The 16,803-nt window shown below is 44.9% G+C and overlaps 1 protein-coding gene and 1 long non-coding RNA gene across 2 annotated transcripts in view; one reads left to right on the forward strand and one right to left on the reverse strand.

The window, feature by feature from the left end:
- Positions 1-16,803, reverse strand: part of OBSCN (obscurin, cytoskeletal calmodulin and titin-interacting RhoGEF) — a 285,408-nt gene that overhangs the window by 159,069 nt on the left and 109,536 nt on the right. Inside the window, exons 40-51 of the mRNA XM_081163401.1 lie at positions 16,314-16,580; positions 15,597-15,863; positions 11,475-11,738; positions 9,098-9,364; positions 7,858-8,121; positions 6,831-7,094; positions 6,397-6,660; positions 5,698-5,961; positions 5,101-5,364; positions 4,274-4,537; positions 2,483-2,746; positions 795-1,061 (exon numbers count right to left, since the gene is read on the reverse strand). Of these exons, the coding sequence (XP_081019527.1) occupies positions 795-1,061; positions 2,483-2,746; positions 4,274-4,537; positions 5,101-5,364; positions 5,698-5,961; positions 6,397-6,660; positions 6,831-7,094; positions 7,858-8,121; positions 9,098-9,364; positions 11,475-11,738; positions 15,597-15,863; positions 16,314-16,580 (3,180 nt within the window). The remainder of the gene's footprint in view (positions 1-794; positions 1,062-2,482; positions 2,747-4,273; positions 4,538-5,100; positions 5,365-5,697; positions 5,962-6,396; positions 6,661-6,830; positions 7,095-7,857; positions 8,122-9,097; positions 9,365-11,474; positions 11,739-15,596; positions 15,864-16,313; positions 16,581-16,803) is intronic.
- Positions 1-16,803, forward strand: part of LOC308569782 — a 137,241-nt gene that overhangs the window by 81,674 nt on the left and 38,764 nt on the right. The gene's annotated exons all lie outside the window — the stretch shown is intronic.

Genomic DNA, 16,803 nt, shown 5'->3' on the forward strand with positions numbered 1-16,803 from the left:
CTTTTGGGGGTCCTACATGTCCATCCAAGGGGAATTTAAAATGTCGTGGATTTGAGGGTTTTATTTTTTTAATCTTTTTTGTTTGGGGGGGGGGGGGACTCTGATTCAGGCTCTGGCGCAGGTGACCTGGGCTCTGGCGGAGGGAATATCAGACAATTGCCCTAAAAAAGCTCAACAACTTTTTGTGTCTGGATTTGAAATATGGCAGCCCTAAATAAGAGAGGTAAAGGTAAAGGACCCCTGGACAGTTAAGTCCAGTCAAAGACGACTATGGGGTTGCGGCGCTGATCTTGCTTTCAGGTCAAGGGAGCCGGCGTTTGTCCACAGACAGCTTTCTGGGTCAAGTGGCCAGCATGACTAAACCACTTCTGGCGCAACGGAACATTGTGACGGAAACCAGAGCGCACGGAAACGCCGTTTACCTTCCCGCTGGAGCGGTACCTATTTATCTACTTGCACTGGCGTGCTTTCGAACTGCTAGCCTAATGGTTGCCATTAATTTGATTATGAACTGATTTTAGAATGAATAGATTTTAGAATGAATTTCAATTAATTGGTTGTGATTTTATGTGAACTGTGTTACTTTTAATGTTGTTAGCCGATCTGAGCCCGGCTTTGGCTGGGGAGGGCAGGATATAAATAAAAATTTATTATTATTATTATTATTATTATTATTATTATTATTATTATTATGTCGGCAGGAGCTGGGACAGAGCAGCGGGAGCTCACCCCGTTGCAAAGGATTAGACTGCCAAATTGTAATGGTGACAATTGCCAGGAACGCTGCCTCCTACCTTTAACTTCCAGCTTTGCCGACGTGGTTTGATCCCCAGTGATGCAGGAATACTCTCCACTGTCCTTGGTTTCCAAATCGCGAACAAGTAGCTCATGCTTGGCACCTTCCTGTTTCATTTCATATTTGGGACCGGGATGGAGCACTACACCATCTTTCCTCCACTCCACTGACGCCTTAACCACCGTCACCTCACAGCGCAGCCTGGCTGTTCCACCTTCTTCCCCTTTCTCATTCTTCAGCCGTTGCTTGAATTCAGGCTTGAGGGCTGTGGAGCCAACAACAAGAGATGAAGACAAAACATGGGCTATAATGCTTATAGGTGCAAGACGGGGAACCGTTCTGGGAAGGTGAAACCCTGGCGGAGGCTCCTTCCTCGTCCAAAAAAAGAAAGAAAAAGCTGTTTGGAGGAAAGAAACAGTTGGTGGAAACAATGGGAAGAGCATCATTCACAACATTAGAGATTTTGCTGCAATGTGAGGAACTGTTAACCGTTAACCATATGCAAGGTTGTCTTCAATACCCATGGTGAATACCTGGTTTTTCCCTAGTAAGTTTGCTTTTGCTAGGATGGCTTTAAGGAGTTATACTTAGTTTATATCAACTTGCTCAGTGGGACAGTGGGAAGAACAGTAGTCAATCAGGACTTTTATCCAGCAATAATAATAAGTGTTTCAGACACGTGGCATTCACTGCAACGGAATGCAAATGTCTATGATGACCAAGACAATAAACTATATTTATTGCATGGCTGTGAATAGCTCCTACTTTCACATTTCAGTGTTTTGAAAATTGCCATTCTTAACAACGTACAAGACCCCAAATTTCAAAATGTCAACACAAGGCATCTCAAATCTTTATGGTTTAAAAATTCTGTGAAAGTACCAAAAAGAAAGTATAAATTGCCAGAAACTGGTCTTATGGTGTTATAAGTTATGGTCTTATAAGTTATTATTACTATTACCACCACCTCCACTACTACTATAGGCCTGGTTCACTGCAGGTACACATATGTTCATTACTTGATGACTGCAACATCTAAGTAACAACTTTCATGGGCAAATAAGTCATCCCAGATGAAACTTTGCAGGCTGAACTTTCAAGTCACCCAGTGTCCTCTCCTGCACAATGCTGACCACTAGCTCAAACATTCAGCTGCCAGTTATCACTTGTAAATCAAAGCAGTTAAGTCATGTGTGTACATGAGCAAGGAGGGACGCGGGTGGCGCTGTGGTCTAAACCACAGAGCCTAGGGCTTGCCGATCTGAAGGTTGGTGGTTTGAATCCCCGCAACGGGGTGAGCTCCCATTGTTCGGTCCCAGCTCCTGCCAACCTAGCAGTTCAAAAGCACGTCAAAGTGCAAGTAGATAAATAGGTACCATTCCAGCGGGAAGGTAAACGGCATTTCCGTGCGCTGCTCTGGTTTCTCCAGAAGCGGCTTAGTCATGCTGGCCACATGACCCGGAAGCTTTCTGCAGACAAACCCCAGCTCCCTCGGCCAGTAGAGCGAGATGAGCGCCGCAACCCCAGAGTCATCCGCGACTGGACTTAATACTGTACCTTTATACATGAGCAAACCATCCCACAGAATATTTACTTTGCAGCCCTACCATAATCCCAAACTTATTTATGATCCTAGAATTTGACTATCGATACATTCACTGGCTGGATTAATTTCACACACTTTACCGTTAACTGTTAAGACAGCAGTGGTCTTCTGGTCTCCACATGTGCAGGTGTAGCGTCCAGCATCCTTCATGTCTAAATCATGGATCGCCAGCTCCGTGACAGTTTCTTCCTGCCTGATTCGGTACTTGTTGCTTTCTGCTAGTTTCTTTTCTTCCTTCATCCACTCCACCGGAGCGGCCTTGGTGAGCTCACAGCGTAGTGTGGCCGTTTCATTTTCAGTGGCTTTTACATCCTTCAGTGCCATTTTGAACTGTGCTGGGAGGGCTGCAGAACACAGATTTATAAATGTATGATGACCCAACACTAGTAGCTGGGTGATATGAGAGGAGGGAAGGTTGTAGGTAATATAAAGTGGAATGGGGAATCTATAAAAAGTCCAGGTCCAATGCCTGTTGATTTTCAATGGAAATGGCTTCATCAGGCATTGGCACACGGCCTTGAAAGGGAGACAGCACTTGGGGATGGTGGGAGGTCATCTCTACACACTCCTTCTCGACAAACGAGACACTGACATGGATGTATGCTACCGAAACGCAATGGAACACAGAGACAAGAGAACAGAAAGACCAGGAACACAGGAGGATGTACAATGTATTTCAGGAACAACTTGCAATGGAATGATGAAGTTCAAGTTCAGAGATCAATGGGCACTAAAATACTCATCCCACAGTACTTTGCACAATGCAATTTTACTGTTGACTGTCAAGGAGACTGTCATCTTCTGGTCTCCATGGTTGCAAGTATATTCTTCAACACTCTTTGAATCTACGTCAGAATCAAATGGATCTCCCTGCTTAATGAAGCACTTGTTGCTGGGTCTGAGACCTCTATGCTCCTTCCTTCCCTCCACCAAACCATCAGCCTTTGTCAACTCAAGTACCAGAGTGAGTCTTTCGCCTTCTGTGACTTCCTGACTGTGCAGCTCTTGTGTGAAAAAAGGCTTTTCTTCATGACGTTCAAAATTCAGTCTGTAATTACTACTACAGTGGTACCTTGGTTTATGAACTTAATCCATTCCGGAAGTCCGTTCTTAAACCAAAGCGTTCTTTAACCAAGACGTGCTTTCCCATAGCAGCAGGGGACTCAATTTACAAATGGAACACACTCAACATGAAGCAGAACATGTTCTGTTTCCAAGGCAAAGTTCACAAACCAAAACGCCGTCTTCTGGGTTTGCAGCGTTCTTAATCCAAGTTGTTCATAAACTAAGCTGTTCTTAAACCAAGGTACCACTGTATATCTATGCAGCAGCCCTTGATTTGACAACAATGGTTTCCCATCATATGATGGATTCCTTCGGGCAACATGATTCCACCTGATTCCCATTCGCTTGGTGGCTGCAGAAGACGTTGCTTGCTTGGCATATGTGTGATAAATCTTCTATGGTGCTCAACAATAAGACATAAACAAACAGAGACATGTGATACACATAAGGTGCACAATAGCTGAACACAGACACATGTTGCAACCAGAACTACTCTATGCATTACCAGTGGAACACACACACACACATGCACATAGTTTAAACAGGGATGGAAGCCATTGGAAGACAGCAACACAAAAGTAGTTGACGCAAGGACATCAGAAGAAGCCAAAATGGTAATGATGAAGGGGTCTTCTTGCATGTACACAGCCACCAGTTCAACAGAGACAGAGGATGCTATTCCAAAGGAAAAAGAGGTGGAAAGGGATAGTAGGAGAGGCAAACACAGATGGTGGAGTTTGCTTCCAAAATTGCGATGTTACAAGGCAGCGTGAAAAGCTCGTTGTTTGTCAAGTAGCATTGTTTACCATTGACTCTTAGGGTCGCAGAGGTCTGGTGGTCTCCACAAACACAGGTATATTCTCCTGTATCCTGTTCATCAGGGCTGTGGATCAGCAGCTCTGAAATGGCGCCTTCCTGCTTTAGTGTGTATTTCTCACTTTGTCTGAGGACCAGCTGCCCCTTCCTCCACTCGACTGGTGCCACCTTGCTCAGCTGACACCGAAGAACAGCAGATTTGCCTTCAGTGGTTTCCTGGTTCCTTAGTTCACCTTTGAAATAGGCAGGTAAGGCTGAGGATGCAACAGATAGCGGGACGGTTAGGCATTTATGCAGGTGGCTACTCCGGGCCACAGGAGAAGAAGAGAACCAAATGAAGAATAAAACTGAAAACCAGGCAAATTAGACATGCAACAGTAACTTCCCATTATTATTTTACTCTTTTGTTTTAATTCAGAGTAGAATCCCTGCTAAAGAAACCAACAATGATGGCAACAAGGAGCAATTTTAATTCAGGATTCAAGATCGCCACAGACATTGGTGTTTCAAGCTCCTACAAATCCACCCCTCTCCCTGCCCAGTCCACCAGTTTTCTATTGGTTTTAGAACGGTCTCATCAAAGTAAGAGGGACTTTGTAAGTCCAGAAGTACTAGGAGAAAAACTTGTCTTGTCCCATTCCTACTTGGGGGCAGGAGCAGGGGGAGAAGGGGGAAGACAAAATAATTTTAAAATATTAAAATATAAAAATTAAATTATAAAAGAATATTAGAGAGTTGAGATAGGCATTGCACAAAGCTTAAGTTTTAGAAGTGATACTAGGAAGTCATCTAATCAAGGTTGGCCTTTTGCTTTTACCATGGACAGTTAAAGCAGCTGTTGTCTGCTGGTCTCCGCATACACAGGTATAATCTCCTGCATCCTGCATTTCTGCATGATCAATAGTCAGCTCTGCAGTAGTCCCTTGCTGCGTCATGATGTACTTGCCACCTGCATTCAGCAGGTTGTGCCCTTTCTTCCACGCCACTGGAGCATCTTTGCTCAACCTGCAGCGCAGTGTTACTGAGCCTTCTTCTGCAACCTGCTCACTCTTTAACTCTTCCTTGAAAAACGCGGGGAGAGCTATGGGACACAAAAGAAGCAGAGCGCGTGAACATCTCCAAAAGTTTGGACCAGTGGTGAGCTGTGCTAAATGCATTATGAATCAAGTTTTGGAAGTCCATGGCACTTGGAAGTGCATGCTCGCTATGCTGCAGACTAGAGTGGGCACTGTCTTACGCCTTGTGTCTTCCAGATATTTCGGACTACAATTCCCACTATCCCCAGCCAGCACTGATGGGAGCTGTAGTCTGAAACATCTGGAGGGCACTAGGCAAGGGAAGGCAGATATACTGTAGCTATTCAGGGTGAAATTAGCAAATTTTTTTAGAAGTTAATTTGCAACCCATAGTTTACCATTGACTGTCAAAGACGCTGTAGTTTGTTGGTCTCCACACACACAGCTATAGTTTCCCATATCCTGAAGATCTAGTTGATGGATCTCCAGCTCTACGGCGCTACTATCTTGTCTCATGATCCACTTTTCACTAGCTTGGAGCACTTGGCCGTCCTTCTTCCATTCCACGGGTGCAACCTTCGTCAGCTGACACTGCAGTGTGGCCACGCCACCTTCTGTTGCTTCCACATTCTTTAGGTTGCGTTTGAACCTTGCAGGCAAGGCTGAGGGTCACAGAACAAAATCATTGCACTTAAAACAACAAGTGACCACTTGGGAGGAGCACTGTGGACCACACAACATGAGCGAACAACAATCAAAACGTATAGGAAGGCTTTAAAGGCAGGAAGCTGATAACAACTTGTAATTGCAAACACAGCTTCCTGTCTTTGCCATTTATGGGAACCCAGTGGATAATTTAACAAGACAGAGAATGTTATCGTGTGGAAACACCATGGAAATGAATTGGGAACATGTAACTTATTTCAACGACGATTGCTCCTAGACAAACGTTGACAGGCCATGCCCAACAATCAGAGACGACGTCACAGAAATGACATAGATATGGATGACAAACACAAACATGTGGAAATTAAATCCAACTCCAGATAATGTACAGTTAGTGGGATGGTAGGTGACCACGCATTTAACTTCTTTACCATGCACGGTCAAGGAAGCTGCTGTCTTCTGGTCTCCACAGACACAGGTATATTCGGCAGCATCTGTCAGTTCCAGATCTTGAATCAGCAGCTTAACAACAGAGCCTTCCTGTCTCATTTTGTACTTATCACCTTCCTTGAGTAAATGCTGCCCCTTCATCCACTCCACCGGAGCAGCCTTAGTTAGTTCACAGCATAGAGTGGCTGTTCCTTCTTCTGTAGCTTTCACATTCCTTAGGGGCTCTTTGAAGAGGGCCGGTGGAACTGAGGGATACAATACGTAGAGCCTGTTAAAGCACACTTACCCAGATGCCCACTGCAATGGACATGACAAGTCCAAATTGGGTGTTCTTCAAAGAAAAGCAACATACATAAAAAAATGGGTGAAGGGATGGTGGGAAACATTATGGTTCCTTTAAAATATATGGCATTACCATGTACTGCTAAGGCAGCTGTGGTTTGCTGGTTGCCACACACACAGGTATAATTGCCAGAATCCTCCTCTTCTAGGTGATGAATCAGCAGTTCCACTATGGTGTCCTTCTGCCTCATCGTGTATTTTTCACCATGCTTCAGTGACTGACTGCCCTTCTTCCATTCGACCAAAGCAGGCTTGCTGAGCTTGCAGCGCAGGGTGGCCACCTCGCCTTCCACAGCTTCCGCACATTTTAGTTCTTCTTTGAAAACTATGGGCAAGGCTAAGAAACAAGGAAGCAGCAAATACTCTCAGCAACCTTGTGTTCTCTCAGTGTGGGTGAAATGAACAGATCTCCACAGCTGCTACCGTTTAACACAGGTTCATGCCAGTATCCTTTCCAGCTGAAGTGAGACCACAACACACCACAGAAGTGGACATGCCACAGAGATATCATTAATGTGCATTAGCCAGACAACGGAACACTCCATGTCAAAACAAAGCAATGGGAATGCATGAGGTCTTTCGAGGAGAGCAATAATGCAAGGATGCTCTAGAATTATGGTTTTCAAACTTTTTAACTTTGGGGAACCTTTTCTATATCTATTTGTCTACTTGTTGGTTTGCTAGGGAATCCTTACTCGTTGCAGAGGTTACGGGAAATGTTCTAGAGGAACACACAGTCCTGAAAAGACCCAAGAGTAAAAATTCTCCTGCAGCTGCTGCTGGTGGGCAAGCTGTCTGTCAGGGAAGCTCATCTTCCATTGCAGATCTTCTAACTGAGGAACCCTCAACAGCCTTCTGAAGAGTTCTAGGTTCCCCCAGAACAGAGTCTGAAAATCACCACTCTAGAATAGAGGGGAAACAGTAGATAGACCAAGGGGGTAATCAGTGCAGGAACATGCACTGGAACATCCAGTGAATTAGGAAGATATGACAAAACACATCACAGAGGAGAATGCGACGTCAACACACACAGAGGACCGGCTGGGAAGAACGACCAGGGTTTTCCAGACTACCCGGACATTTAGGACACGCTGATTTACCGTGCACTGTCAGAGCCGCAGTTGTTGTCTGGTTGCCGCACACACAGGAATACTCTCCAGCATCCTTAAGTTCTAGGCTGACTATCACAAGCTCTGAGACAGCACCTTCCTGCCTCATTTTGTACTTGTCACTCGGTTTGAGTGACTTATGCTTCCTCTTCCACTCCACTGGAGATGCTTTCGTCAGCTCGCACTGGAAAGCAACCGTCCCATCTTCCAAGGCCTCTTGATCCTCCATGCCTTTCTTGAAAAGGGCAGGGAGGGCTAAGAAGTTTAGAATGAATATATTGAGTGACTGTCAACATCTGAAAAACGTTTCTTACATACATTGAGAGTCTGGGAGGTTTAAAGACACTCCTCCACAATTCTTTGCAATTCTCAGCAAGAGAATCAACACACCAGTAAAATCAGTATCAGTTGTATATTACCAAGATTACTCCATGGCCACCTGGTTACGTTAACTATGGAGGATAGCAGAAGTGACAATGCAGCAGAAACTTCATTATGCTGGATGTCCATTCAGCCCAAACCTACTGTGTGCCTCTTTTATATACTTCTATATTACCTACATCCTTGAGAATACAGCACTCTTGTTTCCCTGGTTTCTGTTAGAATTCCTGCTCCACGATTGCAGTCATGGGATTGTTGTCTTTCACATGACAGTATATGTTTTGACTCCACAGAGTGGGAAGTGACGGAGACAGGATGTTTGCGTTACTGTGTTCCGTGAAGTGGGACTATTGTCCTTTTTCTCTTTACTGTCTGATGCTAGAGAGAGAAGGAGCCATATTGCAGTGCTCCGTGTGTGTTTCTATGTAAATAAAGTAGATTAGCCAAAATGCTGAGTTGCTGAGGTCTGTTATGCAACTGCACAAACTCTGCTGATCCCTAAGTGTGCCAGTGTCGGTTGGCATCGGTCGCTGTGATGTTTGGGCAAAAGAAAGCTTTTGAAGCTCCCGAACGATCGACCAGGAGGGAGGGAACATGCCAGTCGGGCATGTGTCTCTGCCAGGGTCCTACTCGAGCGTAGGCTGAACTCCTGACAGTTTCTGCATGTTTTGGTTGTTGCCCTGGGTCTCAAAATACAAGCGATAATACTCAGCCTATCAGTGTTGTAAACCTCTTTAGATCTCTTAGCTACATGGGAGAGTCCATGAGGACAGATAGATAAGGATGCCTGCTTTTCCTGCAGTTACTCATGTTGCATTTGACAAACTGGAAATAGAACCATTAAATGTACCATTCACTCTCAAGGAAGCCAAGCTCTTCTGGTCACCAAAGGTGCAGCTGTAATCTCCAGCATCTCCCAGTTCCAAACTGTGGATGACAAGCTGAGCAACAGCACCTTCTAGCTTCATTTCGTATTTGTCGTTCGGCTTGAGCACCTCATTGCCCTTCCTCCACTCCACTGGAGCTGCTGCCTTGGTCAGCTCACACTTCAAAGTAGCTGTTCCGCATTCTACAACCTCCAGGTTGCTCAGCTCTGTTTTGAAGCGTGGAGGCAGGGCTGGAGATCACAAAGAGCACATTAAAATTCACAGCAGTTGGGAGATTCCAGGAGATTCCTCTTATCCACCAATTACCCTAGTATTCACAGTATGGCTTTTCTGATTTCCGAGAAGGTATCAGCATGAGGGAGGGCAAATGACTTGTACTTGGAACCTTAAGTACACCATGCTACTGAGAAGAAAGAAGAGCTTATAGCTGCCCCCAATTTTTGGCCATGGTTCTTGAAGACAGATAGTTGCTCACTTCTCACACTCATATTGCTAGAATTGCCCAATGAGCTGCAACATGAGGGTTCCCTGCACAAAATAAGCCTTGTGGCTCAGGGTTGACTTGCACTGTACACCTCTGTGTTTTGCACGGTCTCCATGGCATAATTCACCAACCCAGGTGGGTTTCAACCGTTTCTGTAAGTAGAAGGAATTCTGAGAATTTGGGCAGACTGTCCAAGACAGTCAGGAGAAACAGTATTGCAAATGAGAACTTACAGAAACTGCATAGAGGACAGTCATGCCCTAAACATACTAACAAGTCAATACTAGGTTAAGGAAATGAATGTCTATGCTATCTTGTGTCTGCGATGATTATTTGCAAAACACAGTGCAATCTTCTAAAACTGGCTCAGGGCTGCTTCACGTTTTTTAGCAACGAGAGCCACTATTATGTCTCCCCCACTAGCCCCAGAGAATGCTTTCCATTCCATATCATCCAGCCTGTAGGTTCCTCCCCTTTCCGCTACATTTCTCTTCCACCCAAGCCCCAGAGAAAAGCACATGTGATACTATATTCCCCCTTATGCTCCTCCTTCTGTTGGAAAGCTCTAGCTAGCTTGATAACTCTGCAACCATGTGGAATTAAATGCTCCTAATGCACCCGCCTCTGCCCCAGCTTCACATTTAAATACTTTATTGTCACTTGTACAACTTGTATACAGTGAGATTACACAAGCACCCCCCACTCAGCTCTCTTCGTCTTAATTCCCCTCGTTTACTGACGCACACCCACCAAACCCGAAAGTCAGTTGCCCTGTTGTTATCTTTTCATTCAGCAGCCAACAGCCTGAGGGTGTGAATCATCCCTGAGAATTTTCCTCACTCTCCTGAGGCAACCTTCTACCAGTTTTGTGTATAGACATCTGTATAGTAACAGCAAAACAGGCCAGAAGGAAGCCAGTTCCTCCACTCCCACCTCCACCAAACATCCATGCACACATCTGTTGGCAGCATGCACCCAGCGCACTAAACCAAACCTTGGGTTGGCAAGACTACACAAATGCACAAGCTCCCAGAGAGGAGACCGCAGCCTCTCTGCTCGTTTTTCTAAGCCAGCAGTTCTCAACCGGTGGGTCCCCAGATGTGTTGGACTACAACTCCCATCATCCCTGAGCTCTGGCCTTGCTAGCTAGGGGTGATGGGAGTTTTAGTCCAACAACATCTGGGGACCCACAGGTTGAGAACCGCTGCTCTAGGCTTAGCATGCCATCCAAACTGGGACTCTCATCACTAACCACAAGCTATAACCAAAGTTTGACTTACCTCGTCACGTGAACTTGGCCACAGAGCATCTGGGCTGAGGATCTAGTGGGCGGTACTGAGAACCTGCAGCTGCTTTGAGGAAAACCTCCTCTCCGACCGCCCACCCTCCACCATTCCCAGCATTCATAGTGTGTTTCACAGCCAATGAGAGACTTGTGTCCAAAAATGGATTATGTACCACCCCATGCTACAGCTCAGTGAACTATAGGGGGAGACTATAGTTGGAATGATTCAAGTTGCTTAAATAAATGTTATTATCCATATATACACAGAGCATGGTTAAATGTCCTGCCTTATCTTGTTGCTGCTGATGTCAGGGCCATGGGAACCTCAACATTGACTAAGTTGCTCCCAAACGCTATGAGTAAATTATAGCTAGAACATTTGCATCAGTTTTGGTACACTTAGTCAGAGAAACAACAAAATGGGACTTAGGAAAAAGAAACAGGATAATTACCACGACCAAGAGAAACCCAGTGTAGAATGGTGGACTATATTTCACATGGTCTGAGGAGAATCTAGGTATAAAACATATCTTGTAGAATGTTGTCAATGCCACATGCGTATAATATTTACCATGCACAGTTAGAGAGGCAGATGTTTTTTGATCTCCGCACACACAAGAGTAATCTCCAGCATCTTGGTCCGTGACGTCTTGGATGATCAGCTCGGCAACATTATCCTTCTGTTTGATTTTGTATTTATCACTCGGTTTGAGTAGCTGTTCACCCTTCCTCCACTCCACTAGGGCAGCCTTGCTCAGCTCACAGCGCAGAGTGGCCGTCCCACATTCCGTGACTTCCTGGCTTTTAAGTTCTTCTTGGAAACGTGCAGGCACAGCTGAGGGGAGTAATATTGATAGAGAGTGTGTCATGTGACCCAGATATTCCAAGAACCACTTGAGCTGTTCACCTGCATCCATTAGAAGGGTCTTTTGAGAGAGCAGTGCTTTGTTGATGGCAGATTCTGGCTTCTTTCCACCAACAACAGAACCACGTATAAAGCATTTAAAACTCTTTTGAAAGAGCAATGCCGTTTCATTATATGCAAAAATAAAAATGAAAAGGTTCTGGTAATTTTAAATGTCAGCCATTTTCTAGCTTTCAGGTTTTTCAACAGCATTTTGGACATGAAACTAAATGGAAATGTGGATCATTTGTTGAAATGAGATCACAAGTAATGATTTCATTTCATCCAACTTCAGAACACAAACTCTTAGAGACAAATAACTTGCTTGGGAGTAGCATTCAGCATCCCCACAAATGAGACATAAATGTACACACACACACACACACACACACACACACACACACACACAAATGAAATGTAAATATGAACATCGTGCAAACAAAACAAACAAACAAACAAACAAAAAGGACGGTAAAAGCTGTAAACATTGCCAGACATCAAAGACATTTCACCTGCCTCTTAAAATGGGGAAAAAAATATGAACTCATTAGAATTTTCCATGGGAAAAAAATTTGCAAGGAAGGATGAAAAAGGAATGCAATAAGCAGAATTGAAAATAAGAAATAAAAGCAAAAGGCCTAAACAGTGAGTTTTAAAGTCGAATGAACAGAAGTTGGTGGGGGGGGACGGGACGGGACACCAAAACGGCGAGTCTTCAGCTGCAGTGGAGAGAACACTTGGAAGCGATTTCTGCTAAAATGAATGCCATTGGCTTCTCCAGAAGAAGATTTGACATGACTTTGACACATGGAACCTGCAGATTCCCCTGTGTTTTGCATGTCAGATAAGGATCTTCCAGCCCAACATGCACCATGAGCCATTTTTTCATCAATGTGCATCTTGTTCTGCGCAAGCCCAGAAGTTACTCAGAATTATGTCCCATTTGGACTTACCTCCTAGCTACAAGGGCTTAGGGTTTCAGCCTAGGGCATCAATGCAGGGACTGAAAGCTAGAACCAGCCCTGAAAAAGCCTCAGAACTAAGCTGATGTACCAGCCTCCTCAAGTTCTTCAAAATGTTATGGAACTTGAGCAGTTGCATGATTGTGCCCAGGGCTCCTCTGAAGCACCTGAAACCAGCTATTTTTAGGCAGAGCTGCAGAAGATAAGAGACATGCCCTGCAGGTCTATAGATGCAGATTATTACCAAGTTTACTACCAAGCAACCATTAGCAACCATGCCCCATGATGTCCTACAGTTGTGATATTTAGCAACTTAAAGCCGGGCCCTAACATTATTATGTCCGTAAACAAAGCATTTCTAATGGGAAATAACGACCGCTAGACCAATAGACTTTCACAGCCATTGGGTTAATGCCCAACAGCATGACAAAGGACAAAGGAGAGAGTGTAAGTTGCCTTATTTGGGAAACAGATACCATCAGAAATGTCTGTCATAAAAGACTTTAAAGAAAAGTAGATTAAAATGGGATGAAATAAAGTAAGATACATGCCACCCGGGGACATGGGTGGCGCTGTCGGGACACGGATGGCACTGTGGGTTAAACCACAGAGCCTAGGACTTGCCGATCAGAAAGTTGGCGGTTCGAATCCCCGCGATGGGGTGAGCTCCCATTGCTCAGTCCCTGCTCCTGCCCACCTAGCAGTTCGAAAGCACGTCAAAGTGCAAGTAGATAAATAGGTACCACTCCAGCGGGAAGGTAAACAGTGTTTCCGTGCGCTGCTCTGGTTCGCCAGAAGTGGCTTAGTCATGCTGGCCACATGACCCAGAAGCTGTACGCCGGTTCCCTTGGCCCATAGAGCGAGATGAGCGCCGCAACCCCAGAGTCGGCCACGACTGGACCTAATGGTCAGGGGTCCCTTTACCTTTACCTTTACATGCCACCCGTGGACTTTGCAGCCATCATGGAGCCACTGGCATGGGACTAAACATCCCAACAAGAATCTCAGAGATTCCCTTGCTAGTATATAGCCAGCACCCAACATGTCATGCCCAAATGATGCAATGCAGTTAGCAACTGAAATTCCAATATACTTTTGGAAGTTTCCAAGTAAAAGACTCTCAGATATATTTTATTCCAAGGAATGTCTTATTTCAGATGTGGAACTTTTGTGGCTTTTTAATAGTTTTGATCCAGAAACCATAACACAGGAGGTAGGTTATGAGGCAACAAAGATTTCAAAGATGAAGAATGTAGTTTGGTTAGCAGGAGGGAAAAGGATGAACAAAAGCCATGGATGATAAATTAAAAGTGGTCCAAGGCAGTTGGACTATATTTCAAAAGGAATGCGACCTTTTCGGTTGACTTGTAGGCAAGTAGGTTGAAAATATATGGGGGGGGGGAGCACTTTACCAGGTCACACAGAAGTACACTATCCAAGTCACCAAGCTAAAAACAAGATGTTAATGATCAGTGAAAGCTTCCAAATGCTAGTGAGCAAAATAGAATATTGTTATAAATTTGTGGGGAGGCAAGACTCCCCTAAAATATCTGGATTCAGTAAGGTGGCTGGAATTTAACCAAACCTCATAATTCCTGGCTTTCATAAATGTTGACGTTTAATCAATGGATTTAGCAGTGTAAAAATACTGACTTGTTCTCTTGACCAGGGAATCGCCTGGAGAGGGGCCATTATGAAACAAAGGCAGAGTCATTAACCCATCAAGAAATCCATCAACGAGGCAGAAGACTCTCTTCCAGAAATATAGGGGGGAGACCCCACCCTGAGCTCTGGGTAATTAGCAAAAGACAATCCCAGAGTTGGGAGCAGGAAGATCATACATGATGTTTGGGGTCTCCTGGAATCGGAGGCTGCAGCAATGAGAGGAACAGCACCCTCTTGGGCTGTGAACGCTTTGCGCTCTCTCCATCCAGACACAGGTCGTATATATGTATTAAAAAAACACATATCATTGTCCCAAAAGGGAACACAGACTCCGGTAAGTATGCTTGCAACACCTAGAATCTCGTACCACATAGAGATTGGTGTGGCATGAAATAATATTATAAAATCAGTTGTAATTGAGTTTTCAAGAAGTGTCCTGTTAAAAATCTTCCAGAGATGGTTTCAGGCCGTAGAAAACGACCTTGTTGATGTGGAAGAACAGCACGGCTCCCGATTTCCAGTACTTATATCATAGCTTCTCATTGTAGGGTAATTTCCAACAACACATAAATGACAGACGCACAGTAAACAAGAAGTGTGTAGGAGGAAGCATTCGAAGTGCTCTATGGACACACCCCTCCACAGTTCTCCAGAACTGCAGAGATTCTACTCCAGTGCTGCCAACAGATAATGAAGACACACATTTTTACAACTGGGATTTCAGTGCAAACCACTGGCTGCAACATTAAGGATCTATTTATGACACAGAGCTTATCCACACTTCCTCTCGTCCCACTGCTTCCCTCCAGGAAAACTACTCTTCAGTGCACAATCAGAGCAGGCAGCCATTCAGGTTTTCAGCGGATTGCTGTTTGTTCCGATTGAGAACTAAAGAACAAGCTTTCCCTGGTAAAGGAGTGGGACAAGCAGAAAACCGTCGGGATCTGAGCTTTCTAGGCAGAGGACAAGCAGAAGTGTGGATGAGCCCACACTCACTCATGCTGGAGACAATACAAGGTATGTTAACAAGCAAATGACAGAGAAACAGACAGATCGAGATGAACAAAGGAGGGAAACAACAAAGGCAACACAAAGTCAGTAAAAATACAGAGAGAAGGCAGATTCCGAGACATCACCATTGCAGCATGGAACGTTTGGTTACCATGAACAGTCAAGACAGCCGTTGTCTTTTGGTCTCCACAAACACAGGTATAATCTCCTGTGTCCTCCACCTGCAGGTCTCGAATCAAGAGTTCAGCCGCAGCACCTTCCTGCCTCATTCTGTACTTGTCACTTGGCTTGAGAGACTCAGACCCCTTTCTCCACTTCACCTCAACGCCAGCTTTGGTCATGGCACAACGCAGAGTGGCAGTGGTGCCTTCCACGGCTTCCCTGTTCTTCAGTCCTTCTTTGAAAAGCACCGGGAGGGCTGAGAAGGTGGTAATAGAGGGGGAAAGTAAGCGGCGGAGGGAGAAAAAGAAATTGATCCTTACCCCTGCATGCAACCACTGAAGTCCCACCACTCAGAGGCAGTGAAAGGCATCACCCATTCAGGGAAATATTGGCTATCTCAACCTACCTAGAAAATCCACTTCCTCTGAAAGACAGGAAATAGAGGAATGGATGTGGAATTAAAAAGGGCTGTGGCCTTAGAAGTAGCGCCCAAAACATCTGGATTCCAACCTATCTAAGAAGACTCCCTCCCACACACACACACTTATGAAAATATTGAGTTCTATCAGTCATGCAATGTCCTGCCCTGCAACAGTGGATCTGGATTCCAAAAATAAGCCAGGAAGGATAACGGTAACACCATTGAATGGGTAGAAAAGGTAGAAACTAGGTTGAATGGGTTGCGAGCTTGTTTGTTTGTTTTTACCCTTGACTTCTAAAGATGCCACCGTCTGCTGCTCTCCACATACACAGCTGTAACTCCCAGAATCTGTTAGCTCCAGGCCTTGGATGATAAGCTCAGCAATGGTGCCATCCTGCCTCATTTTGTACTTGCTGCCTTGCTTAAGGGTCTTGTGCCCTTTCTTCCACTCCACGGTGGCAGAGGCCTTGTTCAGCTCGCACCGCAGAGTGGCGGCTTTGCCTTCCGTAGCTTCTTCATCCTTCAAGGCTTTCGTGAAAAGTGTAGGCAGGACTGCAAGGTGGAGGTAACAACAGGACAGGAGTCCATCAAAACTGAGACCCTCGAGACTGTGGACTACCCTCCTCTTAGCAAACAATTATAAGTGTGCTACCGGTGTCAATGTATTGATTTACTTGGGGCTTGTCTTTTCATTGCATTAAATTACGCTCATCCTAGAGAAGCCTATTCTGCCTAGGTGCAGGGTTTCAGAATTGAATTATAGACTTCAGCCTTT

Source organism: Podarcis bocagei (assembly GCF_964188305.1).
Source record: "Podarcis bocagei genome assembly, chromosome: 12".
In the NCBI taxonomy this organism is placed as follows: domain Eukaryota; kingdom Metazoa; phylum Chordata; class Lepidosauria; order Squamata; family Lacertidae; genus Podarcis; species Podarcis bocagei.